Genomic DNA, 26,385 nt, shown 5'->3' with positions numbered 1-26,385 from the left:
TTCACCTTCGACCCCTGGATCTTGAAGCTGACCCCTGGCATCATTTAAGCAGCTGCCATGTACCAGGCACTGTGCTAGGTGCTTTCCCTGCCCTCATCTCCTGAAATCTTCAGAACAGCACTAAGGATGCTGGAGGTGTCCCAGTTTATAAGTGAGGAAACTAAAGCTCAGGAAGAAGGGTGGGGCCCTTAAGGCTACACTGGAAAGCCCTATTACTGATTCACTTTTGCCTTTGATTGGAGTTCTGGTCCTTCTGGGTTATCCTGCTGGCTCCCGGGCATGATGAGTGCCAGTAGATTTTGTGAGGGCTTTTAGGATTTTTTTTTCTTGTGGGAAAATTTGTTGGTTACTGTTTAAGAAGTGCAGTGTGTTTGGAGGGCTAAAACTTAAAGAACTTTGGAGGAAAATGTTAGTAAAGAAGACCTTGGAGCCCACTTGAGGATTCCTCCTGTACCTTTGCCCCTGTAGGGCTGTGAGTGCCTTAGGGCAAGGCCCTTGTCTTCTGTTCATTGCCAGGTCCCCAGCACCACCTTAGGGCAGGCATCAGGCAAGTGTGCAGTGAACAACTATTCAGTAAGTGAATGAAGGAAACAAGCCAGAACACCCCAGATTAGCATCATCTTAAAGCAAAGCCAGGTGCTGTCCCAGTGCTTTGACTGGGGTTAGCCCCTGAGATGGAGGAAGGGCGGTGTTTGGCCTTGAAGGGCTGGGCCAGGCAAGGAGCGCTCACCAGAGCTCTGTCCTCGATACCAGCCATTCATCGACAGCCAGCATGTCATCCACAAGTACTTCCTGCCCCGAGCCTACGCTGTCGCCATCCCGCTGGCCGCCGGCCTCATGCTGCTCCTGTTTGTGGGTAAGTCATCAGTCCCTCAACCCTGAGCAGGGTGTCTGGGGGTTCCCACAACCCTCTCCCATCCCCTGAACATGCGTCCACACTTTAGCACTTGCAGTACACCTGCTTGGGGCCTTTGGCCCCCAGCTGACCCCCCGGGGTTTTCCTGTTCATCCTTCCGGGCTGCTTGTCCCCATGCCTCAGGCTCATTGGTCTCAAATGTGATGGCCCTAATGGGGTGTCTCCCTTCTTCCTGCTCCCTCTGCCACTACCATCATCACTCTGCTCACACCTCAGTCACCTTTCACCCCCTTGTCACCCACTGGCTCATGACCCCTGCCCCTCTCTGTCTCCCAGCGTTTATGTGTGGGCTTCTGTGGGCCGGGGACTGTAGCTTCATCATTACTATTATGTCCTCAGCTCCTGGCACCGAGTTGGTGCCCAAGAAAGTGGTTGGATGAGTCACTTGGATGACTGGGTGGTGGGGTGGGTGGTGGATGTGGCGTAGGCAGGTGGGTGGGTGGACAGGTGGTTGATTGGGTGGGTAGATGGATAATTGAGTGGGTCTTGTGCCCTGTGGAATCTAAAACACTAAGTGTAGCCATTCGCCCGTGTTGGCACTCCGTTGGTGTTTGTTGAATACACGGGGCTGGGTGTGTGGCTTGCTGAGTGACCCGGGAGGTGACGCTGGCCTGGAGGGTGGTTGGGCAGGTGCTTGGCCCCGTGTGCGGGTCACTCCACCACGCTGTGCGCTGCTCTGGCCTCCCAGCAGCCCGAAGCCTGGATCTGACTTGGCTTTTCTGGTCTGTGTATTTCCAGGACTGTTCATCACCTACGTGATGCTGAAGAACCAGAAAGTGACCAGAAAGGTTCAGTGAAGGCCCAGCAGGGCTGAGGCTGCTGGCCTTTCCTCTGCCTCCCCTCCAAAGGTGGGGTGCATAGGACCCATCCAGGCACTGCAGCCCGCTCCAGCCTGGCTGCCCTGCAGACATCCTGTGGGATGGAGCTGTCTGGGACCTACCACACAGGCCTGCTCCTTCCCTGCTCAGCCTTCCAGAAGCCAGGAGGGACGGTTACCTGGAAGCCTCCCCCTCACCCCTTCCTGGCTCAGGGCCTGAAAGATGCCGGTCATCCCTACCTCACCTTCAGACTCCCTGTTGCCTTTTCCCCTGGGTTCTACCCTCTTGTTTCAGTTTCCCTCCTGTCACCTGCTGATGTCGGACTTGGTAGGTTCTGAGGCATCATGCGACCTTTTCCCACATGTCCTGCTCCTCCTCGGAGGCAGCTTTCCCAGGTCTGACATTGCTCTGGGCCCCACAAAGCCTAAGGGGAGGACTGACAGGCTCTGGGGTTACCACCAGGCCTCAGGGTCCATTAGGGTGGCCACAGTGGGCCCCCGGACCGACTGCTTCTCACAGAGGCCCAGCCCCCCAGCCCTAGCGCTGGCCTCTTGGGGAGAGCTGAACAATAAACACTGATGATGTGTTTGTCTCTGTGCCGTCCCTGACCAGGGAGGCTGGGCTGCTCAGGGGCTGGAGAGGGGCTGGTCTCAGGTCACGAGACTGGTTCGCGCAGTGTGCCTCAGGTGCCTCCCAGATTGTCCCCGTGCTGGACCCAGGAGAAAGTGGGGACTGAAACCGATGTGGCTCCAGCCTGGTGCAGCTCACGGATGGGGAGTCGGCGGAGGCCTGGCAACGTGCCACACACCACATCAGCCTCTACTGTGCCTCCCCTGCCCCAGCCCAGCCGGCGTGCACTGGTATTTTAGGGACCCTCGGGCCAGTCCCCTAAAAACCCAAGTCCGTCGTCCATCTCTTGTACCCAGAAGCCCAACCTAGTGTGGCTCCGAGCAGTGAGAGCTGGGAAACCAGAGCAGGGCTTCCTCTGGTCAGGATGAGTCATTTGGCACAGGCCCAGCCCTGTCTCCCCCCACCGCAATCCCACCACACCCCCCGCCCCACGCAGCTGGGGCTCCCGTCCGCGGTGCGTAGTTTAAGCCTCTGTCACACCTTGGATGATGTGCACTCCAGTTAGCAGAGACGTCTCCCTCATCCGAGAGCAGAGGCTGACTGCAGGCACACCGCCCTGCCCTCACCTGCCCCATCCTCTTCCCCTGCTATAGCAGGAGTATCCTGTCTCCGATGGTCCCCTTCTCATGGGGACAGCCCCTGCCTCTCACCAGGCTCCTCCTGGTGTTTCATGAGCATGCCCAGGCCCCCACGTAAAGGACCCTCCATCAACCCAATAATTCTCTCCAGGTCTCCCCCTCTCCCCTAAATAGCCAGATTCCCAAAAGAATGTCCAGCCCGCTGCCTGCAGCTCCTCACCTTTACTGTGTTCAGCATCACTCCCGGAGGGCTGCACCCACTCAGACCCCGCGTGACCCCATGTTGGCCTGTGACATCCCCCTGGATGCACCTCAGATGCTCTCAGTGTCCGTGAGGACTCGTTCTCATACTTTGTCTCCCACGCTCCACTTCCACCATGACGCGGTGGGCCCCTCGGGACTCGGTCACAAGCCTCACCCCACACTTGTCCCTACCCAGGCCCTCCTCCTGAGCCCCGACGTATTGCCCATGCACCAGTTAACTGCCATCGGATGTCATAGTGGCTCCTTAAATTCATCCTATCATGATCTGAATTCTCAGACTCCCCCCTCCCGAGTTTCCCCTCCCAGCCCCTTCCATGACTGGCATCATCCTGTGGCCCTAACCCCAGCCAGAAGCCTGGCACACATCACTGATCTTGGCTTCCTCCTCCTAGCCCCCGTCTGCCTGACCCCAAATCCTGTCAGTTCTCCCCTTTTCTCCCCTCCCCCCACCAGTCACCTTCCTGATGCAAAGGCTCCATCCTCTGCCCTGAGTCACCCAAAGATTCCTCCCTCCCATACACACACTCTGGCCCCTCCAATGTGACTATACGTGACAACCATGGCCTTTGAAGAACATCTGAGCATCTTTCTCATACACATAAGAGAACCTGAATGCTTGTTCTCTTCTCACTCCAGCTCCCCCGGCCTTTCATTTCCTGGGATTCACTGAGGCCCTTTGCACGTCCTACTCACATTGGTTCAGCATATACTTATGAAACACTGGTTTGTGCCAGACACTGAGCCAAGAGCCAAGAAGGGAGCCCAGCATGGTTCCTGCCCTCCTGGTGCTTCCATCCTGGGGGGGAAATAAAATAAATAAGTGAACAAGATGATTTCTGGCAGTGTTAAGTGTGATGAAGAAAATAGAACAAGGTGATGTGATCAAGAATGAGGGGACACTGGGGCGCCTGGGTGGCTCAGTCAGTTAAGCATCTGCCTTCGGCTCAGGTCATGATCCCAGGGTCCTGGGATCGAGCTCCATGTCGGGCTCCCTGCTCAACTGGGAGTCTGCTTCTCCCTCTGCCACTTCCCCTGCTTGTGCTTTCTCTCTGTCAAATAAATAAATAAAATCTTTAAAAAAAAAATAAAAACAATAAGGGGACACTTAGAGTCGGGCAAGGTGACTAGGAAGAATAGGTCAAAGGAAAGCCTAGGGGAAAGGATTTCAAACAGTGGGAAGAGCACCTGCAAAAGCCCCAGGTGTGAAAGAATTTTATGCCTAAGGACCAGCTGGGGGAGCTCCTTGTGGCTGTCTGGTGGGTGTAGGCAGAGTGGTTTGAGATGGGCCTGGGGCTGTGGCGAGGGGGGTGGATTTTGTTCCAGTGCAGAGGGAAGCCACTGGAGGCTTTAAGCATGAGAGTGACATCATCCGATTTTATGCTTTTAAAAGATCAGGCTGGCAGCTGTGTTCCTCCCTCTCGCTCACCGCTGACCCCCCAGGGCCTAGCAATGCTCCTGCCCTTGGTGAGTGGTCAAAACAGGCCTTGAATGAATGCATGCCCCGGACTTCCTGTGTGACCTGGAGGTACTCACTTCTCTCCCTGGACCTTAGTTTCCTCACCCGAGGGACAGTCGGTGGGAATTTCACGCCAGAGTGGGTGGGCGGGATTTGGATTTAGGTTTCCCGCCTCCCCAAACGGCCCCGAGACCCGAGCCCCCCACTTGAGGAGACGAGCTGCGGGGGGGGGGGGAGGTCTTCCCTCCTGGCGACCCTAAGCAACGCGGGGCGGCCCCACCCCGGCCTGGACCGCGGTCTGAAGGATGCTGCAGCCCCGGGGGCGGGACCCGCAGGCGATCGCCACCGCCTCCCGCGCGGATTGGGTGCAGCCGTGACCGGCACCGCGCTATTGGTCGGCCCAGGAGCAGGGGCGGGGACCGGCTCCTGCAGCGCGGCGGCGGGGACGCGGCCGGAGCCCGGGAAGCTGCTGCGGGGGCGATGGCCGCACCGAGCCCGGGGCCCCGCGAGGTAGGTGCGGACCCAAGAGAGGACAGGAGAGGGAAGGGTTGGGGGACAGGGCCCAGGCCTCTGCTCCCCGTGCAGCGCGGACACACCCCCATCCAAGCCCTGGAGGGGTCCAGCACTGGGCGGGGACCAGAACACGCCCCACACGGGGCCGCAGGTATGGAGGGGGAAGTCTGGTGGGTGTCCCCAGAGAACTTCCTCGGTTTTCGCATCGGGGAAAAAGGTCCTCCTTCATAGGGCTGTTAGCAAGTCAAGCTCTCGGCCAGTGCTGGGCACATGGTGGGTGCCCACTACGAATGGGTCAGCCGCTGTGAGCCCAGCTTCGTGCTGACCCTCCGCTTGGCCTGGAGGAACTCCGCATAGCCGAGCGGAATAGATGACCGAGTCCCTGGCGTCACAGCTCCTCGTATCAAGGGTTCCTGTGCTTGGAGCAAATATCAAACTGCCACGAAGGAGTTATTATAGTTGTCATTTTACAGATGAGAAAAGGAGAGGCAGAAAGGTTAGGTGACTTACCTAAGATCATACAGCTGGTGAGAGACAGGTTTGGTTGCGGAAAGCATTCTCTACCTACTGATAACAATTCTATTCTGGGTGCTGACAGCATGCCAGGCACTGCGTGGCCCATCACAACACCCAGTGAGGTGGGTACCAGCATTATCCCTGTTTTACGACCAAGGAAACTGAGGCAGAGAGCGATAATAGGAGGGCTCACAAGTATCGGAGGTGGGACTCAAACCGAGGTCTTTCCCCTATGGGATGCTTCCATGTGCTCATTGCTTCTTGTGCCTCCTGCCACCAGGTCCTGGCCCCCTCCCCAGAGGCTGGACGCAGAGCAGCCACCTCGACCTCTGGCCGTCGTGGCCTCCTCTGGCGTCTTCGAGACAAGCAGGCTCGCCTTGGCCTGTTTGAGATTGGCCCGGGGCATGAGCTGCACCAGCTGACATGCATGATGCAGACAGGGCTGTGGGCTGCCACCCAGGTCTCCATGGACCACCCACGCACAGTGAGTGGCCCATCTGTGTCATGCACCTCCTCGGTACAGAGGGCAAGACTGTGCGGATGCCAGGTCCTGCTAATACCGCAGGGTCAGGGATCAGAGAGGACTATACAAGGAGGAAATCAGGGGCTTGGTGCAGGGAGGGAGGGACATGCTGGGGTGGGGGCCGAGGCCAGGAAGCCGCAAAGCCCGGTGTGTACTGAGGATGTGAGGAACACCTTGACCCAGGTGGTTGTTGTGCAACTCTAGATGGGCCTCTGCTTCTTTGGACCTCAGCGCCCCCATCTGTATAATGGGTGTGGGGAGGATTGTACTCCTCGGTCTCTGATGCCCTCCTGGCTCTGCTAGGGTGTATGGCTGAGAAAGGACCCCACCCCCACCCCACCAGCCTGGCCCATCCTCCCTGGAGCTCAGGCTGGGGCCAGGCTGGCTCAGCAGAAAGGGTCGCCCAACTGCAAGCTCAGCAGCTGGACAGGCCGGCGAGCATGTGTGTTGTGTGTGTGTGTGTGTGTGCGCGTGCACACACACACACACACGTGTGCACAGTGTGACCACATCCCACAGGCCAAGTCCTGGCACAGGGACCTAGAGGTCCAAGAAGAGTGTAGGAGCCTGGGCGGGGGGGGGGGGGGGGCACAGTCTTCTGAATCTCATAACCTGCTGACAATCTTCCATGGCTCCCCAGTACTCAGCATGGCCTCAGGATTCTGCTGGCTCAAGTCCAAGGGCCAACTGCCCAGCTGCATTCACTCCGCCCCTCCCTTAATTATTTCAATCACTTGAGCTCTCCTGCCCTTCCGGTGACCACCAATGCTGTTCCCCCTGCTATGAGCACCACCTTTCAGATTTCAGCTTAGAGGTCACCTCCCCCAGGAAGCCTTCTCTGATCCTGCCCTTCTCACACCGAGTCAGGCACGTCCCTTGGCTTTAAGGCCATCCCCTTTCACTGGGATGGCATCTGGCCTCACTAGGCCAACATGTGCTTCTGGGTCAATGGACGAAGCTCTGAGTTCTGGTCTCTGTTTGCTGGAGCAATCACACTGAGGGAAGCGGGTGAGGCCAGGTGCAGGACTCTTGAGATCCTGGAGCTGGCAGTGTGGGCCAAAGACTTGACCTGAGCCCCTCCACCCCTCCCTGTAGGGACCGCCCACTGAGGAGGATTTCTGCGAGGTCCTGACCCAGGTTCACGAGGTAGGAAGCCCCAGACTGCTGCATGGGAGGGGCGTGTACTGGTCTTCCTTCTCTGTCCTCCTCAGTTTCCCCATCAGTGCAGTAGGAGTGCTGGCTTGCCTCAGGGCTTTGCAGGACCGGTGTGGTTACCCTGACCCTCCCGCGCTAGGGCCTACTGCACACACCTGGGCCCCCCGTGGACACTGCTGGGGCTGCTCTTCCTCCCCTGCAGGGCTTCGAGCTGGGCACCCTGGCTGGCCCAGCCTTCGCCTGGCTGCGCCACTCCCTAGGCCTGGCCGAGGAGGACTATCAGGCGGCGCTTGGCCCAGGTGGCCCCTACCTGCAGTTCCTCAGCACCTCCAAGAGCAAGGCCAGCTTCTTCCTGTCGTGAGCTGGCAGCAGGGGTGGGGAACGGGTGGGAGTGGTGTCCCTGGGTGGAGGGGAGGGCGTGGGTGGGAAAGAAACAGAATGGCCAGGTCAGGGATGGTCAGGGCCAGATAGAGGTCAGATGGAGGAGAGTGAGGGTGGGAGATGACCCGAGCGGGGGTGAGGAGGCCTCGAGCCCGAACCGGGGGAGACAGAGCCACACTCGGGCAGAGGGCCCGATGGGGGCCGCTCCAGCCCCGCCTGACCAGTGACCTCTCCCTCCACCCCCCAGCCACGACCAGCGCTTCTTCCTGAAGACCCAGCGGCGTCGGGAGGTGCGGGCCCTGCTTGCCCACCTGCCCCGCTACGTGCAGCATCTGCAGCGGCACCCGCACTCGCTACTTGCGCGGTTGCTGGGTACGACCGGCCGGGGACCGGGGACTGCGGGGCGGGGGAAGAGGGGGGGAGTGAAGAAGGCCGAGAGCGAGCAGGGGAGGGGTAGGGAGTGGGGCGGCTCCCAGGTTGGGGGGCGTAGGGGACCTGAGCCCGAGCCTGGGCTGGCGGCTCCGGGCAGGGGCCGCGTTCCGGGGGGGGCGTGTCCTCGACGTCGGTGGAGGGGAAAGGCGGACTCGGTGGGCGCGGGCCGAGCTCTGGGGCGGGGCCTCCCGAAGGGGGCGGGGTTGGATCGCCCAGTCCCGCGGCGGGAGGGCATATGGGTGGGGTCACGCCTGAGGACCGCGCCTCTCTGGGGCGGCCTAGAGGCGGGTCCGGTCCGGACGACGACCCGAGCCGAGGCAGAGGTCCGGGGGCGCGGCCTGGAGGAGCGGGCTCGGGAGGCGGGGGACCTCGAGGAGGAGGCATGGCCTGGAGCTGGGCCTAGAGCGGGCTGGACCAGGGGTTGTCGAGTTGGGGGCCCCTCACCTGGCGCCCTCTCCCCTTCCAGGAGTGCACAGTCTGCGGGTGGCTCGGGGAAAGAAGGTGGGTGAGGCCGAGGCGAGGGGACCGGGCCAGAGGGGGCGGCTGGAGGGTGAGATTCTGTCCTCCCTCACTCCCTACCCCTGTCCCCAGGAATTCTTCATCATCATGCTGAGCGTCTTCTATCCCGCCGGCCGCATCTCTGAGAGGTGAGTCGCCTCACAGGGCCCCGGCCCCACGCGGGATGTGCCACCTGAAGCACCCATACTCACTAGATAGATGCGAAACTGAGGCCCAGGGAGGAGATGGGAGGGACATCCCTGAGATCTCCTAATGGATCGGAGAAAGGGATAGGCACGACCAGCATCTCTTGAGCACTCAGGATGCATTGGGCGCTCTGTCCAGGCTTTGCATTCATTGCCTTCTTTATTCCTGGAACAACTCTGAGGGGTAGGTGTGGTTATCATGCCCATTTTATAGATGAGAAGCTGAGGAGGGGGAGGGCCACGCCGCTACTATGTGAGGAGCAGGGATTCAAACCCAGCCTCTTATTGCACATGGCCCTTTCTGCCTCCTAACGGTGACTCTGCCTGAAAGCTCCCCATGAGTGCTCCCCCCTGGTGCTGCAGTCTAGGCTTGGACCGCTGTGTCGGGGACACTTCCAGGGATGACAAGGGGCTGAGAAGCCAGCACAGGCAGGGATAAAGCCTGGAATGGGCTCCCAAAGGCCCGAGTTTGAATCCCAGCTCTGCCCTTTACTTACCGTGTGGTCTTGGGCAAGTCAAAGAAGCTCTCTGAGCCTTTTTCTTCATCTCTGACATGGGGACAATAATGGAATGGCTTGTGGTGAAGATTCGAACATCCACCCAGTGGAGGCTCTTGTTTCTTGGTTCCCCGTGTGCGTCAATCTGTATAATGCTGAATTCTGTCGCCCCCTTTCTGTCATCTCCCACTCACAGGTATGACATAAAGGGCTGTGAGGTGAGCCGATGGGTGGAGCCAGCCCCTGAGGATAGCCCCGTTGTCCTGGTGCTGAAGGACCTCAACTTTCAAGGCAAGACCATCGACCTGGGTGAGCCATGGAGGCAGTCTGTGCATGCTATTCCTCCATTCAGGGTGAAGTTAGAAGGGTGTCCCTGGCCCTGCCTCTGCCTGAGTCATTTAGAGCCCGGATTCTAGAGTCAGGCAGAGCAGGGTTCAAATCCTGGCTCCACGACTTACTAGCTAGGTGACCAGGGCAAATTACAGATGAGTTTCCTCATCTGTGAAATGGGACAGTTAATGACACCTGCCCTCTTGGGGCAGATATGTGTGGAGCCCTCAGCACCTTGCCTGACACACGAGGAGCGCTCAAGTGGGGCCACTGATGCTCTGGCAGGGCCCCAGCGGAGCTGGCTCCTCCACCAGATGGAACTGGACACCGCCTTCCTCCGGGAACTCAACGTGCTCGATTACAGCCTCCTGATGGCCTTCCAGCGTCTCCATGAGGATGAGAGGGGCCCAGGCAGCAGTCTCATCTTCCGCACGGTCAGGTGGGCACCCCCCCCCCCCCCGCAGGGGCAAGGGCAAGAATGAGGTGATGAGAGCAGGAGAAAGATGGATGATGAGGCGGGGCGGGTGGGGGGGACAGCACAGACAAAGGCTCAGAGACTGGCAAGTGCAGTGTTTGTGGGTCCGTGCGTGCATGTGTGTGTGTGTGTGTGTGTGTGTGTGTGTGTGTCTAGGGCTGGAGAAGGCTGGTTGGCAGGGTTGGTGGGCATGCGTGGACCGCACACGACCGAGCAGAGGAGATCCAGCTGGACAAGGGCTTCAGTGCTGATGGAAAGAATCTGCCCATTTTCCTGAAGGGGATGGATGTGGAGCCAGTGAAGGTTTCAAAGCAGTTTTCAGACCTATTTAATTTTTCCTTTAGAAAGAGCCCTTGCCCTTTATTTTTTATTTATTTATTTTTTAAAAGATTTTATTTATTTATTTGACAGAGAGAGACACAGCGAGAGAGGGAACACAAGCAGGGGGAGTGGGAGAGGGAGAAGCAGGCTCCCCGCTGAGCAGGGAGCCAGATGTGGGGCTCGATCCCAGGACCCTGAGATCATGACCTGAACTGAAGTCAGATGCTTAACTGACTGAGCCACTCCGGTGCCCAAAAGAACCCTTGACCTTTAAACCAGTCGTTCCACTTCTAGGACCCTAAGGTCATCACCATTGACCCCGTCATCATGTTGTCCCCTGCTTCATAGTAGTAACTGTCGCTCTTTGCATGCTGACCATGAACGTCATTAAGGTAGGCTCATTCCTATTTTAGAGATGTGAAAACTGAGGCTCAGAGAGGGGAAATGAGGTTGCAAAATGACTTCTGAGGATTCATGTTAGTACTTGGTTAGTTACTTGGATTTCAGTCCTCCAAGGCTGAACAGAATAATGTAGGGGTTAAGGAAGGCACATTAAGGAAAGAAGTCCAACCACCTGATGGGTGGAAAAGTGAAAAATGGCATCCTCTCATCCAACCCCCAACCTACTCTTTGGAGGTGGGTGAGGCTTGGGCAGAATCCAGGTTATTGGCTCCCCACTTATTGTCTGGACACATCCTGACCAGAAGGTGGAATTCCTGCCATGGGACACAGACGCGCCGCCCCCCCCCCCCCCCCGCCCCAGATCTGCCCATCCAAGCTAGGTCAGCTTCTCCCTTGCTCCCTCTATCCCCAGCTGATGCTTAGATGACAGTTGTCATTCAGCCAGTAAACCCTAGTTGGTTTGCATATAATGGTTGTTGTCATATTGAAATATGCTGGCTGGTAAATGGCCACTGCCCCAGTCCTCCCTACCTGTTCCCAGTCCCTCTTTCAGAACAAGCCTTTTCCTAACCCCCAGCACCGCACCGCAAAGGGTATCAGTGTTTTGCCCAGGCACCCAGACCACTGGGTTCTGATTGGTCGATGCCTGGGCAGGGCTTGTCTCTCATTGGCTTATTTCTCTCAGCGACACTTCCCCAACTCCCCTCCACCTCCTGGAGGACAAAATTAGGGAATTGAACCTGCTTCTGGCTGGGACTGGGGCCCAGCCAAAGGCATCTTCCAATTTGGAATACATTAGAAGGCAACCCCCACAACCCCCTCCCCCCACACCATCTATAAACTGGGGTTGGACTTTGTTCACACGGTTTCAGCTCTGCCACCCTGAAACCTCCAGGGTTGGACGACCTCAAACAGAAGTTTAGGAAACACCCCAATACCAGACTTAGCCAAAGTGATGTGGCAGATAAGTGCGGAGCCAGTCTGTGTGACCCAAATGCTCTAGAGGAGCGCCACCGAATAGAACTGTAGTGCGAGGGGCGCCTGGGTGGATCAGTTGATTAAGCGGCTGCCTTCGGCTGGGGTCATGATCTTGAGATCCTAGGATCGAGCCCTGCGGCTGGCTCCCTGCTCAGTGGTGAGTCTGCTTCTCCCTCTCCCTCTGTGCTCCCTCTCCCTCAAATAAATAAATAAAATTTTAAAAAGAAAGAAAGAAATGCGAGTCACACATGTAGTTTTAAATTTCCTTTAGAAAATTTAGCCTCTTTAGAAAAGTAAACAGAAACAGGTAAAAATAATTTTAATAATATATTTGTTACTCAATGCACCCCAAATTTTTATCATGTCGTCATCTGATCAATATAAACATTTATGAGGTATTTACACTCTTTTTCTCATACTGTCTTGGAAATTCAGTATGTATGTCACACTCACGGTGCGCCTCAGTTGGGACTGGTTACATTTAAACGCTCCACGGCCACGTATGGCTAGGGGCTACGTAATGGACAGTGCGGCGCTAGACCATCATTTACACTTTACTCAGCCTCCCAGTTTATCTGACGTCACAGGCCTGGCACGCAGGAGTTGTGGGAATGAGTGGAGGGAGAGCACGGTCAGCGCAGAATGCTGCCAAGCTTGCGGGGAATCCCTGGGCTGGGGCCCCCTGGAGGAGGCAGGAGCCTCACCCTCCTGTCGGTCGCCAGGTCTGTGCAAGGGGTACAGAGCCCGGAGGAGCCGGGATCGCAGAACCGCCGGCTGCTGCCCGACACCCCCAACGCCTTACACATCCTGGACGGGCCGGAGCAACGCTATTTCCTGGGCCTCGTGGATCTCGCCACGGTGTACGGGCTCCGGAAGCGGCTGGAGCACCTATGGAAGACGCTGCGCTACCCGGGCCGGACCTTCTCCACCGTCAGCCCCGCTCGCTACGCCCGTCGCCTCTGCCAGTGGGTGGAGGCACACACCGAGTGACAGCGCCCGCGGCGCTCCGCATCTGGACAATGGGCGCACGCCGGGAACCAGAGTTCCAGCCTGGCCCCGGCGGCGGGTTGGGCTCCCCTCGCCTGCCGTTCCTCCCCTTGGCCTCCAGAGGGCAGCATCCCCTAACTAATACCATGACAACACAGCCTCATTTGGCGGCGATGCCGAGTTCGGCCTTGTGCCAGGGACTCTCCTATGTTAGCTCGTTTAATCCTAAAAAAAAAAAAAAAGCTATTATTCTCTTTTTACAGACCATAAAATGGAGGCTCAGGGGGTGAAGGGACTGAGCAAGATCATTCAGCAATAAATGCTGGAACCAGAACTCGACTATGCCTTTTGGACTCAGGAGCCTGTATTCTTACCCACCAGCTCCCTCAGCCCTGGCCTCGTGCTCTGGGGAAGGGGGGAGGCTGAAGGCTCCAGCCAAGTGCCTTTGTCGTCCAGATGGGGAAACTGAGGCCCAGAGACTCTAAGGGGCTTACCCATGGGTAAGTGGAAAGGCCAGCCCAAGAACCCAGGCTTCCTTACCTTCTGCCCACTGGTCTCCTTTTGGGGTGGTCCCCCTCGCTCCTGCTCCTCAAGGGATGCAGGTGGGAGAAGGGGAGGTATTGTGGGCCTGCAACTCTGGAAGACACTATGGTGAGGCCCACTATTAATCTTGAATAAGCTCTTCCCTCCTCTGGGAGTCACTTCTCATCTGTGAAATGGGGGTAGGGGTTGGTGGTCAGGCCGAGGGTATGGCCGCACAGGAATTACCAGGAGCAAAGAAGTACAGTGCGTGCATAGCCCCTGATCATTCCTTCTCCTCCCTCCAGGAAACTCCAGCCTGGCCTCTGACCCTGGTCCAATCCAACCATACCCAAGTGGGCCTTTCCTCTAGAGCTGCTCCGGGGCCTGGCTGTGTGTGTGATCGGGGCAAGGTGCTACACCTCTCCGTGCCTCAGTGGTCTAATCTGTACAACTGGAAGCATGAAAATGGACTTCATTAACTCATTAAATATTTATTGAGCACCTACCATGTGACAGATCCTCTACTGGGTGATGGGGACCTGGGGGTGGAGCAAGACTCACAGATTCCACCTTCACAGAGCTCACGGTCTGGGGAGAGATGTTGGCAAAAGCAGCCTGGCATGACACAGCCTCATGAAGGAGCATGGGGCCATCGTGCTGAGGGAGGGGGCCTCCACCGAATAATTTGATGGAGATGGGGCCCTACCATCTCAAGTGAGACCAGAAGAGTCAGATGTGGCCCTGGGAGGGTCCCAGGCCAAGGGCACGGCAGAGGTCTGGGGTGAGGGAGAGCCTGACACTCGAGAGAAAGAAACAGTTCACTGTGGTCAGAGTTCAGAGTGGGAGGGACAGTGTGGTGGTGGGGGACGTCGTGCACCAAGAGCTGACCCCCAGGACTAGAACTGGACCTTGGGAGACACTCAGCTAATACCAAACACTGCCAGTCCATTAGCCTTCAGAGAAAATGAAGCAAAATGGCGGGTAGGGAGGGAGGGGTAAGGGAAAGTTAATGCCGCATCACTGGAGTGTGGGCTCCTGGAATAGGTATACAATTGACTTCACCCCTAGTTGTCTGGGTGACCTTGGATGATTATTCAAGATCTCCGAACTGGCACAAGTCACAGAGAATTTCTTGTTTTGGCTCAGCAGGAAGTTGACACATAGAGCTTTAAGGTCATCCCTCAGGAGGTGGGTGCGTGAGGCAGCTCAGCAGTGGTAGGGCTGCAGAGCAGGAAACAGGGTCTGGATCTGGCAGGACGAGTCAGAGCCTGAGAGTCCTGCACTCATAGATAAGGATGGCTCAGCCCCTCACCTACCTTGGGTCTCTGGCAATGGGCTGGGCCAGGGCTTGAGGCTGGAGAGGGACGTGACTTATCCAAGATCTCATGGGGCCCAGGATTCCTGGTTCTCCTAACTTGGTCATTCAACAGACATTATCTAGCATTTAGTGTGTGCTGGGTGTTGTGCAAGTGCTGGAAATGCCTGAGGACATGACTGGCCTGACTCTGCCCCCACGTAGCTGAGAGTCTAGTGGGTGGGTGGACTGGTTAGTACACAGGATGATTTCAGACTGTGAACGGTACTGTGAAAAAGACCAATAAGGTGGGACTTAGAGGGATGGGCATGCAGTGTCACATAGAGTGGTTGGCAAGGGCCTTTCTGAAGAGGTGACATTTGAGCTGAATGACAGGAGGGAGCTGGCTATGTGAGTAGAGGAAAGAGCAAGTGCAAAGGTCCTGAGGTAGGCATGAGCTCAATGTGGTTAGGGGTCAGAAGGGTGCCCAGGGTAGGTAGAAGGTGATTAAGAAGACAGAAGTTCCCACCGTGCAGGGCCTTGTAGGTCAGGGTAAAGAGAGTGGACTTTTGCCAAAACCAAACTGAAGAGCTTTATCTGGGCCTGCAGAACTTCCCACTGGCAGTTCTACTGTGGATGTGTGATCCTCATCTGCTCCAGGAATCCAGGACATTTGGGCATGTCCCTATCTCCATGTGGCCCGCACAGGGAGAGAATTGCCTCTTGGGGAAAGAATGGTCACTTCACCAGCCATTGTGGGTGACGAATGAATCCTTAGGGAATTTTCTCACCATTGTCCCCTTGGGGTTGAGGCTATGAGGAGAGAAACCTGAAGGATGAGGACTTGGGGTGGGGGCAGAGGGACTCTGGCTTTGGGGACCCACTGTGTGCCTGGCCTTGAGTGAGTAGGAGACCACAGAGAGAGATTGAACTTGGACCACTACCTTTGAGCTGTGCCCAGGCTGCGGGGGAGGGACAAAGTAGGCCTGTGCTCAAAGGAAGCTCAGGGGCAGGGCTGCTTTAGTGTGCCCCCCCCACCCCACCCCCGCCATAGGACGGAAAGAGGCATGGGGGACTTGGCTTTGCACCGGAGCAGGATAGGTAGCTTTGGGAAGTTGCTTATCTGGGTGCAGATACCCAAACATGGGTACCTTGGCATTGTGCCCACACCAGAGGCTCTTAGAAAAAGGCAAATGGAGTTTGAAATGGGGTGGGAGCAGAAACCTAGCCTGGATCCCAGGGGAAGATCCTGTGGAGGGTGGTGTGATGGAGGTGGTAAGATGAGCTTTCTGGCCCATAGAGCATTTTATAAAAAACACTGTAGATGAGAAGCATGCTCTCTACTTCTCCGCAGGCCCACTCCTCCCTATTGCCCTATATCTGTTCTTTCAACCCTTTCTGACCCCTGAAGGCACTTGAGTTGGAACTCCCCAGGGGATCTCATCTGAGCCTTCAAATGGGATACATTTCAGCATCTGCAGGGGTGCAAGACTGAGTTGGTTGGAGTTTGGAGGACACTTTGGGGAGGGGGAGGCGAGGAGGTGCAAGTACGTGGCAGTGAGATAGCTCAGGGTTCAATGCTAACTGTACCACAGCTGCCCTCACTGGCAGGAAGGTGCTGTTATTATACCCACTTCATAGAGGAGAAAAACTGAGGCTCAGGTGGAGGTCACACCACAAGAGACAGTCCCGCTAGGGTCGCCAGAGAAAATATAGAATGCCCAGTTACACAGGAATGTCAGATTTTTAATATAATTATGCACTGTTTATCTGAAATTCCAATATAACTGAGCGTCCTGTATTTTACTGGCTAAATCTGGCAACCCTACAAGCTTGAAACCCAGGGCTGCCTGACCCCAAGCCCCTGCTTAATTTTCCTACCCATCCCCCAATTTCACAAATGGAGAAACTCGAGTCCGAACCGCTAGGCAGCCACGGCGCGCCGGTTCCCGTACTCCCTAGGCCTTTTCTCTGCGCGCCTCCCACCCGACCCCCGACCGGATTGGGAGAAATGTGGGAGGGCAGGAAAAGGGAAGATGCTTGCCCTCCGACTCCGCCCCCGGCCCGCAGGCCCCGCCCCCATCCCGGAGGTCCCCGCCGCCAGCCACGCACTTCCCTCCCTCGCCGCGCCGGCGGTGCTCGTAGGTCCCGCCCCCGTCGCCCGGGACCCGCCCCCAGCGCGCCTGTCTCCTCCCCGTCCTCGCAGACCCCGCCCCTGGTGCCGAGGGCTGCCGTTCGGTTTCCAGCCTCCAGAAGCCGCAGCCCCGGTGCCGCCTCCGCCCCGGGGCTCCGGCTTCCCGCCCGGCCCGCCCCGTTTGCGGGCCATGGAGCTCCGAGCAGCGGATCGAGAGCAGCCGGAGCGCCCCAGCCCGTCCGCCTGGTTAGCGCCTGGCCGGGGGAGGGGGCGGTGGAATCTGGGAGAGGGGTGGAAATATCCCGCCCCAGGCCTCACCGTTCATCCCTCCTGTAGTGAGGTAGGAGGGTTGGGGTGGCAGTCGGGGCTCCTGGCTCCTGGTTCTAACTGACCCGGACTCGATGGGTGACCTTGAGCCGAGGGCTCCCCCTCCCTGCCTCTCCTTCCCCATCTGCACAATGGGGATTGGTTTGGCGGGAGGTTTCCCCGAAGGTTACCCGATAGCAGCTCCTTTAGGATGCGGACAGCGCTGTCCGGTGTTTGGGGGCTTTAAGGAGTTTGATTCCTGGGAGTCATCTGCCTGGACCCTGGCCCATACCCTCCCCTGCCTCAGTTTCCCTGCGCCGTTTCCTCAGAGCCCCAGGACCCAGCTCTGAGTTTCTGGATCTTGGCAGGTGCCTGGCCCCCACCCCTTCCCAGCGCGAGCCCTGGAGACGGCAGCCAGGTGGCTGCTGAGCAGCGGTAGCAGCATGAAGGCCCCGGTAAGTGGTGTAAGGAGGAAGGCTCTTGGGGAACTTCCGGCACAGCAGCCTCCTAACCTCTCCCACTGCAGGACTGACTCACTTCTGACCCACTGCTCCTGAGCTAAGAAGGGCAAACTGGCCTCAAAGCCCCGCTGATCTGGTTGGCAGGCGGTGTGGCTTCAGGCGAGTGGTCTTCCCTCTCTGGTTTCAGGGCCTTGCGCTTCTCCCCTGTGACATGGAGATAGATAATAGTACTATCTCCTGTAAGCACCCGGAGGCCACCCAGGTGAGGCACCCGCCTGGGAGGGGGACATGGTGTGAAAGTGCCGTTTAGCTGCTCTTGACTTTATTCAGGAGCCCCTGGTTGTGGGAGAGGGCCCTGGATGTTGGGGGAGTCTGCCACGACCGCCTGAATTCAGGTCTCTGGGTCCTTTGTGGGCAGAGGACCAGGTGCCAGGCAGAGCCTGAGGGCTCATGGGCTGAACCCCCTCCCCCGCACAGCTGGCCACAGAGAGATTTATTTTTAGAAGCTGATGTGGCTTGTGGACAGAAAAGGGTAGGCCTCTGGTAGGATATGCCTGGGGGGGACGGCGGGGGCTGCTTTCCCCCCCTCTGGTTTTCAGCACCAACAGCTCCTAGGTGGATTCTGAGGGGGGAACCTCTGCCTTGGGCAGGCTGGGAGAATATTAGAGCCCAGAGAGACACACACAGTGACCAGGGTGGCCCAGCATATGAGGGCAGCCCCAGGTCATGCCCTCTTCCTGGTGGCCCCCCCTTGAAGGCTTGGTCACTAAGTCTGCCAGCAGGGCCAATGGGCCTGGAGGGCTTTCTGGTTCAAATGGCCTCTGGCACATGTTTTGTGGAGGTGGGAGCCCCTGAGCGGCAGCTTTCAATTATTGGAACCATTCTTTGAGTGACACTTCCCTCACTTCCTGGGCCGCTGACCCAGATCATGAGCTAGGGGGCTGGTCACTGAGCAGCCGGGGGAGGGGGCAGGGCGTGGGCACACTGGCAGCCTGGGTCCCGGGTCTGAAGGAGGATGGCTGCTCTTCTGAGGGGCCGCTCTCCTGTCTTCTTGTGCACCACTTTGGAGTACACAGAGCTTACCGTACGTTCGCACTACAGGCATTATGGGCTCCAATTTTTTAGAAGCAGAAACAGGCCCAGAGGGGTGGACAGTCATACCGAAGCCTGCACAGTGCACCTAGGCTTCCAGTTACGAGTATGGGCTCTGCAGCCTGGTTTTAAGGCCCCATCCTGATTCTTTATCTAGAATATGGGGATCATAATAGGGCTTGTCTCCAGGGCCTGAGCTTGGAAGCCCAGAGGAAGCCCTGGTTAACAGAGACCGTAGACCGTGCTAATGTTCTGGAAGCTACTGAGCTGGGGTTTGGACCCATGGGGCTGGGGCATAAGCTTCTAGGAGCCCCAGGGACCCCTGCCCACACCCCACGACTGCTGAATCCCCCAGGGCCGGCTCCTCCTCGTTATCCTGTGCTCCTTGGGCTTCTCTGCCGCCTACATCCTGCTGTGCCTCTGGGCCGGCGTGCCCTTCTGCCTGGCCTCCTGCCTGGACCCCCAGCCCTCCATCAACTCCAGGCCCACTGTGCCGGGGCCCCTGCGCTTCAGCGGATACAGCAGCGTGCCAGATGGGAAGGTGAGCTGGCCGGACAACATATCGCGCGACAGGGCTGGCCACGGCTGCCAGGGTGCCCCTAGCTCTCTGGGCGTAAGTGAGAACCAGGCTCATGCCAGGCCAGCCTGGACCCCAGGCTTGGCCCCTCTGCTCACCAGCTCTGTGACATTGAGTAGCCACTTGACCTCTGTGAGCCCCAAGTTCTAAGAGGAAATTTTTTTTTTATTTAATTCAACAAATGTTGCCTGGCTGCTCTCAGCTGGGAGCTAGAGGTGAAAAAGATGAGTCAGCCAGGGCGGCTGGCCATCTGGAGCTCTTAGACCCAGTGGGGGAGACAGACACCATCCCACCATGGTGATCTGTGCATCGTTCTGTGTGTCTTTAGAATGGATTATGTATGTGCATAATCCATTCATGCAGCAGGTGTGTATCTGGATATGCCCTGCCTTGTACTGATGGCTGCCGGGGATAGAGATGACAGAGAAAAGTCACGTCAACCCCAGAGCTCTCCCTCTCATGGGGAGACAGAGACACTGGGGCTCAGGGGTGACGACCCACTTCCCCATGCTTGCTCTGCCAGGCGCGGTTTAGAATAGGAATAGGAAAATGGACCTCTGAGTCCCTAAATCAACATTATGTTAGATATAAAATGTCCCAGAGTGGGATAAAGGTCACTGTAAACCCCTGTGCCCCCAGGAAGACATGGAGACATGGAGTGAGGAGCAAGTCCTTTTCTGGGAGTCCTGACCTCTAACCCCCAGGGAACATTTGCAGGCGTGTTGACTCAGCTTCTGCTTTTCGAGAGATAATGAGATGGTCGTTGGGCCCTCACTGTGCTCTGGGTCTGCACTGATCACTCTCCAGGCTTTCTTTCTTTCTTTTTCTTTTTTTCAAGATCTGAGCTGAGATCAAGAGTCAGATGCTTAACTGACTGAGCCACCCAGGCACCCCACTCTCTAGGCATTTTTAATTGAGTCTTCACAACCTGATGAAGTAGATAATATTTTCATCCCCATTTGCCAGATGAGGACATTGAGGCTCCAAGAGACAGAGGAAGTGGTTGAGCCAGGATTCAGGCTCAGAACCAGGGGTTCTCAATGTTACTGTGGCGTTAAAGACCCCGCTTTTACTTAATGAACTGGGCATAACGTGACTGGGGCTTGGGCAGAGGATGGAGTGGTCCAACAGTGATTGTGAAGAGCTAAGGTTCATGTTTACTTAACAAACACACATATGACACCCTATCTGTGCCAGGCATTGCTCTAAGTGCTTTATAAATATTTGCTCATGTAACTGTAATAAGGAACCCGTGATGGAGGGCCGGTTAGGGCCTCAGCAATCGGGAAAAGGGACATGAATATGGCTGATGAGGAAGCATGGGGCTCTGCGTCTCAGCCCTGCCCCTGGCTATCCATACAACCCTAAGAAAGTCACTCCGCCTGCCCAGTCTCAAATTCCTCATCTGCAAAATGGGTTGACGCTGTACTCGGAGCTGATACAGGGATCAGGCGAAGTCAGTGGCTGGAGCAGGGCCGTGGGAGCTGTGCGCTCACGCCTCTCTCTTCGTCTCTGCCTCTCCCTGCAGCCGCTGGTGCGAGAACCTTGCCGCAGCTGCGCCGTGGTGTCCAGCTCCGGCCAGATGCTGGGCTCGGGCCTGGGCGCCGAGATCGACAGCGCCGAGTGTGTACTGCGCATGAACCAGGCGCCCACCGTGGGCTTTGAGGCGGACGTGGGCCGGCGCAGCACCCTGCGCGTGGTCTCGCACACGAGCGTGCCCCTGCTGCTGCGCAACTATTCGCACTACTTCCAGCACGCTCGAGACACGCTCTACGTGGTGTGGGGCCCGGGCAGGCACATGGACCGGGCGCTGGGAGGCCGCACGTACCGCACGCTGCTGCAGCTCACCAGGATGTACCCAGGGCTGCAGGTGTATACCTTCACCGAGCGCATGATGGCCTACTGCGACCAGGTCTTCCAGGACGAGACGGGCAAGAACCGGTGAGCCTGGAGCCGGCCTGCGGGCGGGGGGCTCCCTGCCGGCTGGGGGCATGCCTTCTCCAGCGGCTTCTTGTGCGTCAAGGGTCTGCTCCGTCAGGCGCTGGGGGGCCAGCAGCGATGGAGGCAGATGGGGGTGCTCCTGCCTCTGATGGGGGACAGAAGCAGAAAGACTGTCATTCGCTGAATTAGCACAAAGATGAAAAATCCCCAGCGGTGGTGAGGGGTGTTTGGCTTTGCAAGCACAAGATAGGGGAGCACTGCCGGGTGGGGCAGCGGCAGGGAGCTCCTCCCTCTGGAGGGGATACTCCCTGAGATCTGAATTGGTCTCTGAAGTCCCTGCCAGATAACGAAAGTGACAGTTCACAGTAGTAACAGCCCTCTGCGTGCACCAGGCACTGACTTAAGCACTCTGCATGGAAGATCTCATTTTATCACATGCTTGCTGACTCCCGCCTACCTCCTCCGCACACTGGCTCCCCCCCTCCCCCAGCCCGCCCCCACCCCAACTCAGGAAATACAGCCGCCAACCACCAGTTTCCCAGCCAGAAGCTTGGGCTTTGCACCTGACTCCTTTCATTGCATCATCTGCCACATATCGTGGGCTCTTGACTCTCCTGTGCTCACAGGTGCCACCTTGACCTAAGCCACCATCCCCCCACCCCCCACCCCATCCCCGCCCCCGCCCTTGTAGCACCCTCTTGCTGCTGGTGCTCTGACCCCCTGTAGTCTGAGCGCCAACCACCCTAGTGAATTCATCCCATTGGTGGCCTGCCCTCAACCTGATAGCAGCTTCACTTTCACATGCAGAATAAAGTCGAGGCTCCCACCCCCTCCCCTCCCCTGGCCTGCAAGCCTCGTATGATCTGGCCCCTGCCTGTCTGTGATCTCGTCATCTCCCTTCACTCAGCCTGCCCCAGCCATCTGGGCTTCCTCAGAAGCAGGCCTTGCACATGCTGTTCCCTCCATCTAGAATGTTCTTCCCCCACATCTGCCTATGACTGACTCCTTGCTATTCAGGTCTGGATGGGATGTCACCTCCTCAGAGAAGCCCTCCTTGACCACCCCGTCTGAAGGCGTACCTCCCTGCCTGACATTCTTTGTCCCCTTCCTTTGTCTCCTTGTCTTCTCAGCACTTCTGCTGCCTCCCCTGAGAATGTTAGCACTGGCTGTGACAGGTTCCTGGCCAGCACAGGGCCTGGGAGGTATTGAGTTTGAATGAGTGAGCCACCCCATAACCCCTCTGTTGAGGTGGAGGTGAGTGGCCCTCGGCTGGGAGAGTAACAGTGCTGGTGCATTGAGAGGGTTGAGGCCTGGGCTGCCCACACAGCCCCTTGCTCCCAGGTGGGCATGGGGCTTGGGAGGGTGCTGAGCAGACAGTGTTCCCTCCCTATAACTACCTATAATTCTCCCCATTTCACAGATGGGGCAGTGAGTCCCAGAGAGGTTTTCGAGCAAACCTGATACTGTGGAGCAGATTCAGGGTTTGAACTGAAGACCATCTGACTCCACACAACCATCTTTTTTTTTTTAAAGATTTTATTTATTCACCTGAGAGAGAGAGATACAGGGAGAGAGCACGGGCAGGGGGAGAGGCAGAGCGAGAGGGAGCAGCAGACTCCCCGCTGAGCCGGGAGCCTGACATGGGGCTCGATCCCAGGGCCCTGGGATCATGACCTGAGCCGAAGGCAGACACTCAACCATCTGAGCCACCCAGGTGTCCCGCCAGACAACTGTCTTACCCACTTTCAACCACTGTGCGCTATGACCTCCCACCATCTCCCCAAGCTTGGTCCCTTAGATGAGCAGAGCTTGTGACCCGGGTCCCCACACCATCGTCTGGGGGTTTTCTCAAGTCCTGTGTGGGTGGTAAGGGGCTGAACAGGCCTGGGTTTGCATCCAGCTCCACCTGTTACCTGCTGCCGATCTTGGGCTGGCTCTGTCCCCTTCCCAGCCTCCCCCAGGGTCCCCTCTGCAGGGATCAAGGTAGGGGCCCTTGGGTGGGAGGGTAACCAGCACTATGTCCTAAGAGAGCTGAGGCTGGGTCCGCCGCACAGCCCCTTGCTCCCACTTGAGTCAGGGAAGCAGCTGGGCTGACTCTTCTCCTTCCTGCCAGGAGGCAGTCGGGCTCCTTTCTCAGCACTGGCTGGTTCACCATGATCCTCGCCCTGGAGCTGTGTGAGGAGATCGTGGTCTATGGAATGGTCAGCGACAGCTACTGCAGGTCGGCCGGCCGGGTCCTGTGTGGGAGGGAAGGCCGGGGCAGGGAAGACCGTGGGCCCCCTGTCCTGACTCAGCCTGGGGGACCTCAGAGCTGTGGAGTGCAGGGTGTGTGGGCTCCCCAGTGGGCGGCTGGGGCTCAGACACCCGTTGGACCCAGTGCCTGGTGGGAAGGAGCCCAGCCTCATGACCAGTCTCACCCTACCGTTGTGACTTTGGGCCAGTCCTGCCACCTCCCAGGGCCTCCGTTTTCTCGTGCGTAAAAGAAAATAATCACACCTTCCCTAGAAGGTGGTAGAAACATTTAGAGAGAGAATAGTCTACCGAAGTGCTTAGAACGGCATCGTTGGGCACCGGCTGATAATGCGTGTCAGGGATAGATTACATCTGACCTGTTGCCGTTGATACTCTAATACTCCAGTATTATTGTAAGTAACACGTGTGGAGCGTGCAGAACAGGTCCCTGATCTTTATCTTCTGTCCTCTCTGGAGCTTGCTTGATGAGCACGTGGGCGAGCCGATGGGAGCCCGTGTGCCCTCTGCCATGGCCCCTGCACTTGGCAGTCTTGATCTTTTTGGATTTGTGCTCTCAGGTGCCCATGTCCATTTTATAGACAGGTTATTTATGCTCAGAGAGTACGTCTCTGGCCCAGCGTCAGCCAGCTTGCCAGAGGCAGAGCCGGAGTCCAACTCTGGCCTTTGAGATCCGTGGGCTGTCCCGCTCCTCCCTGCGTCTGTCCTGGCCTTCCCTGGGGCCTGGCATGGGGCTCGGTGGGAGCACCCGGTGAGGGGCGGCCGCGGCAGGCGGCAGCAGGTGGCGGGAGGCGGGCGAGTTTCAGACACTGCACGTCTGTCCTTCTTCCCCGCCCGCAGGGAGGACAGCCACCCCTCGGTGCCTTACCACTACTTTGAGAAGGGCCGGCTGGACGAGTGTCAGATGTACCTGGCACATGAACGGGCGCCCCGCAGTGCCCACCGCTTCATCACCGAGAAGGCTGTGTTCTCTCGCTGGGCCAAGAAGAGGCCCATAGTGTTCTCCCACCCTTCCTGGAGGACCCAGTAGCCCCGTCACCTGGCCGGCCGCCACGCCTTCACAGGGCCTCTGTTCCACACTCCACCAAAAACATTTAATTTATGGATCCTGTCTCCCGCCACATGCCTCATGGACCCAAGGTCCCTTCTTGCCCTACCCTGGGGACACTTGGAGCCCTTTCAGGGCTCCGGACTTGATGGGGAGAAGAGGAGGACTGTGGCGACCTTTGCACCCTCCTCCACACCCCACTCCCTGAGTCATCCAAATCTTCATTTGGGGGTTCATCCCTTCTCTGGATCTGTCCAGTGGCCTTTGCCCCAGGGGTCAATGCCCCGCCCCCATTCACCAGCATCGTGATCTTTGATCTTGCAACAGCCCTGGTCCCTCTTCACTCTCCCCCCTCCACCTGCCTTTGGTGCCACACTACCCAGGCTGGTTGCCCTGGTCAGGGCAGCCCGCAGCTTGCGGTTCATTGGGCAAAGGGGCCTTTGAACTGTGACTGCCAGGGCCACCTCTGGAGTGTACGGGTAAATGTGTGTTTTCTGGAAGCCTGTCTGGAGTGTGGTCATGTGTCTGGGGGTGGGGATTGGGGCTCCTCCCCCTGCCACAGTCCCATAACCTGTTGACTGGAGGGCAGGCTGAGTCCTTGGGCCCCTTCCCAGGCCCACAGCTGGCTGGGCTTCTGGCCATTTAATCTGCCCATGTGTTTCTTCCCCAGGAGCCTACCTGCTTCCCCAGCAGGCCAGGAGGTCTGGCTCCCTGGCTGCACTTGGCTCGGAACGCCCCAACTCAGAGGCTTCCAGGGGACCCTTTGTCCTGCACCAGTGGGAGGAGAGTCTAGGGCCTGGGAGGAAATGACTCAGGGTGGAAGGGAAATTCCTCTACCCCATGTTGCCTCCCTGGTCCGAGTTAAATTCCGGACCTTACCAGTGAAATCCCCTGTTAACTCTGGAGTTGGTCACACTGCAAGGAAGGGAGGCGGAGGGCAGGCACCAGGCTTTCCGCCCCTGAGCTTTAGTTTCCTCACCTATAAGGTGGGAAAAGCAGACCCACCAGTAAACCGTTAGCAAGCGCCAGTGAGCAAGGGCCTGCAGTCACCCTGGGAGGAGGGGGCTAGTGTTAGCCCATTTTACAGATAAGGAGAAGCCGCTTGGCTGCGCCAGGATGCGATTGCCTGAGTGCCTGGGCCCTGCACTAGGGGGCTGGGTAGAGCCCACCAGAGGGCTTCACTCCTCCTCCCTCCCTTTTTCCTCTCGTCCCTGCCTCCCTCCCTCCTTCCTTCCTTCACTGGAGACCAGGAGACTAATGGAGAACCGGGACCCCAGGACCTTGGGCTCTCAGCTGGGATGGAGCCCTGGGGTTCTGGCTCCCTGCCCCAGGGTCTGGGGCCTGCTTCATGAGCCTGTAACCTGGACAGCTGTTCAGAGTCCTATGCTTAGCATAATGCTCTGCTATTGTCAAATTGAAATTCTTACTCTGTTATTTACTAAGAGGCTGCACATTTTCCTTTGGCACTGGACCCCCACAAATCATGGGGCCAGCTGTGCGAGGGAGTCCGGGTGACCCAGCACCCCCTCCCCACTGCCAGGCGGGCCCACTGGCCTGGCAGTAGCCAGTGTCTCGGGGCCAGGTATTGGGCAGAGGTAACCTGGCAGGCAGAGGGTTGGGAGGGGAGCTTCCAGGCTCAGAGGGATGGCTCTGGAATGAGTCCTGGCCTTGCTCAGTCTCCTGCTGTGGAACCCTGGCAGATTAGTGCCTTTCTCCGGGCCTCAGCTTCCTCATCTGTAAAAGGTATTAATGTAGTCCCTACTGGGGCGCCTGGCAGGCTCAGTTGGTAGAGTGTGCGACTCTTGATCTCAGGGTTGTGAGTTCAAACCCCATGTAGGCGTGGAGCCTCCTTAAAAAAAAAAAAAAGTAGTTCCTACCCCAGGG

At 57.7% G+C, this 26,385-nt stretch overlaps 3 protein-coding genes across 3 annotated transcripts in view; all 3 read left to right on the top strand.

Annotated features, from left to right (window-relative positions):
* DPM2 (dolichyl-phosphate mannosyltransferase subunit 2, regulatory) overlaps window positions 1–2,475 on the top strand; it is a 3,075-nt gene extending 600 nt beyond the window's left edge. Inside the window, exons 3-4 of the mRNA XM_021691520.1 lie at window positions 754–856; window positions 1,655–2,475. Coding sequence (XP_021547195.1) covers window positions 754–856; window positions 1,655–1,713 — 162 coding nt within the window. The 3' untranslated portion in view covers window positions 1,714–2,475. The remainder of the gene's footprint in view (window positions 1–753; window positions 857–1,654) is intronic.
* A 2,667-nt stretch (window positions 2,476–5,142) lies between these two features.
* PIP5KL1 (phosphatidylinositol-4-phosphate 5-kinase like 1) lies at window positions 5,143–12,879 on the top strand. Its single transcript, XM_021691680.1, has 10 exons — window positions 5,143–5,172; window positions 5,972–6,175; window positions 7,310–7,360; window positions 7,572–7,726; window positions 7,998–8,122; window positions 8,649–8,683; window positions 8,774–8,829; window positions 9,580–9,692; window positions 9,999–10,152; window positions 12,612–12,879. Exons 1-10 carry the CDS (start codon window positions 5,143–5,145, stop codon window positions 12,877–12,879), a joined length of 1,191 nt encoding a protein of 396 aa, XP_021547355.1.
* Window positions 12,880–16,950: 4,071 nt separating this feature from the next.
* ST6GALNAC4 (ST6 N-acetylgalactosaminide alpha-2,6-sialyltransferase 4) lies at window positions 16,951–24,975 on the top strand. The gene is made up of 6 exons (XM_044920647.1): window positions 16,951–17,072; window positions 17,501–17,587; window positions 19,041–19,226; window positions 20,791–21,203; window positions 23,317–23,424; window positions 24,294–24,975. The coding sequence occupies exons 2-6, from the start codon at window positions 17,576–17,578 to the stop codon at window positions 24,481–24,483; spliced, it is 909 nt and encodes a 302-aa protein (XP_044776582.1). The 5' UTR covers window positions 16,951–17,072; window positions 17,501–17,575; the 3' UTR covers window positions 24,484–24,975.
* Window positions 24,976–26,385: the final 1,410 nt, after the last annotated feature.

This window comes from Neomonachus schauinslandi, chromosome 13 (assembly GCF_002201575.2).
Source record: "Neomonachus schauinslandi chromosome 13, ASM220157v2, whole genome shotgun sequence".
Classification (NCBI taxonomy): domain Eukaryota; kingdom Metazoa; phylum Chordata; class Mammalia; order Carnivora; family Phocidae; genus Neomonachus; species Neomonachus schauinslandi.
This window is presented reverse-complemented; position numbering and strand designations above follow the sequence as displayed.

Bases quoted from the DNA above. Each gene is read 5' to 3' on its own strand.
- ST6GALNAC4 (XM_044920647.1), top strand. The intron at 21,204-23,316 runs GTGAGCCTGGAG...CCTTCCTGCCAG, and splicing joins GACGAGACGGGCAAGAACCG to GAGGCAGTCGGGCTCCTTTC. The intron at 23,425-24,293 runs GTCGGCCGGCCG...CCCCGCCCGCAG, and splicing joins GTCAGCGACAGCTACTGCAG to GGAGGACAGCCACCCCTCGG.
- PIP5KL1 (XM_021691680.1), top strand. From the start codon at position 5,143: ATGGCCGCACCGAGCCCGGGGCCCCGCGAG. The intron at 8,123-8,648 runs GTACGACCGGCC...CTCCCCTTCCAG, and splicing joins GCTACTTGCGCGGTTGCTGG to GAGTGCACAGTCTGCGGGTG. The intron at 8,684-8,773 runs GTGGGTGAGGCC...CCCTGTCCCCAG, and splicing joins GGGTGGCTCGGGGAAAGAAG to GAATTCTTCATCATCATGCT.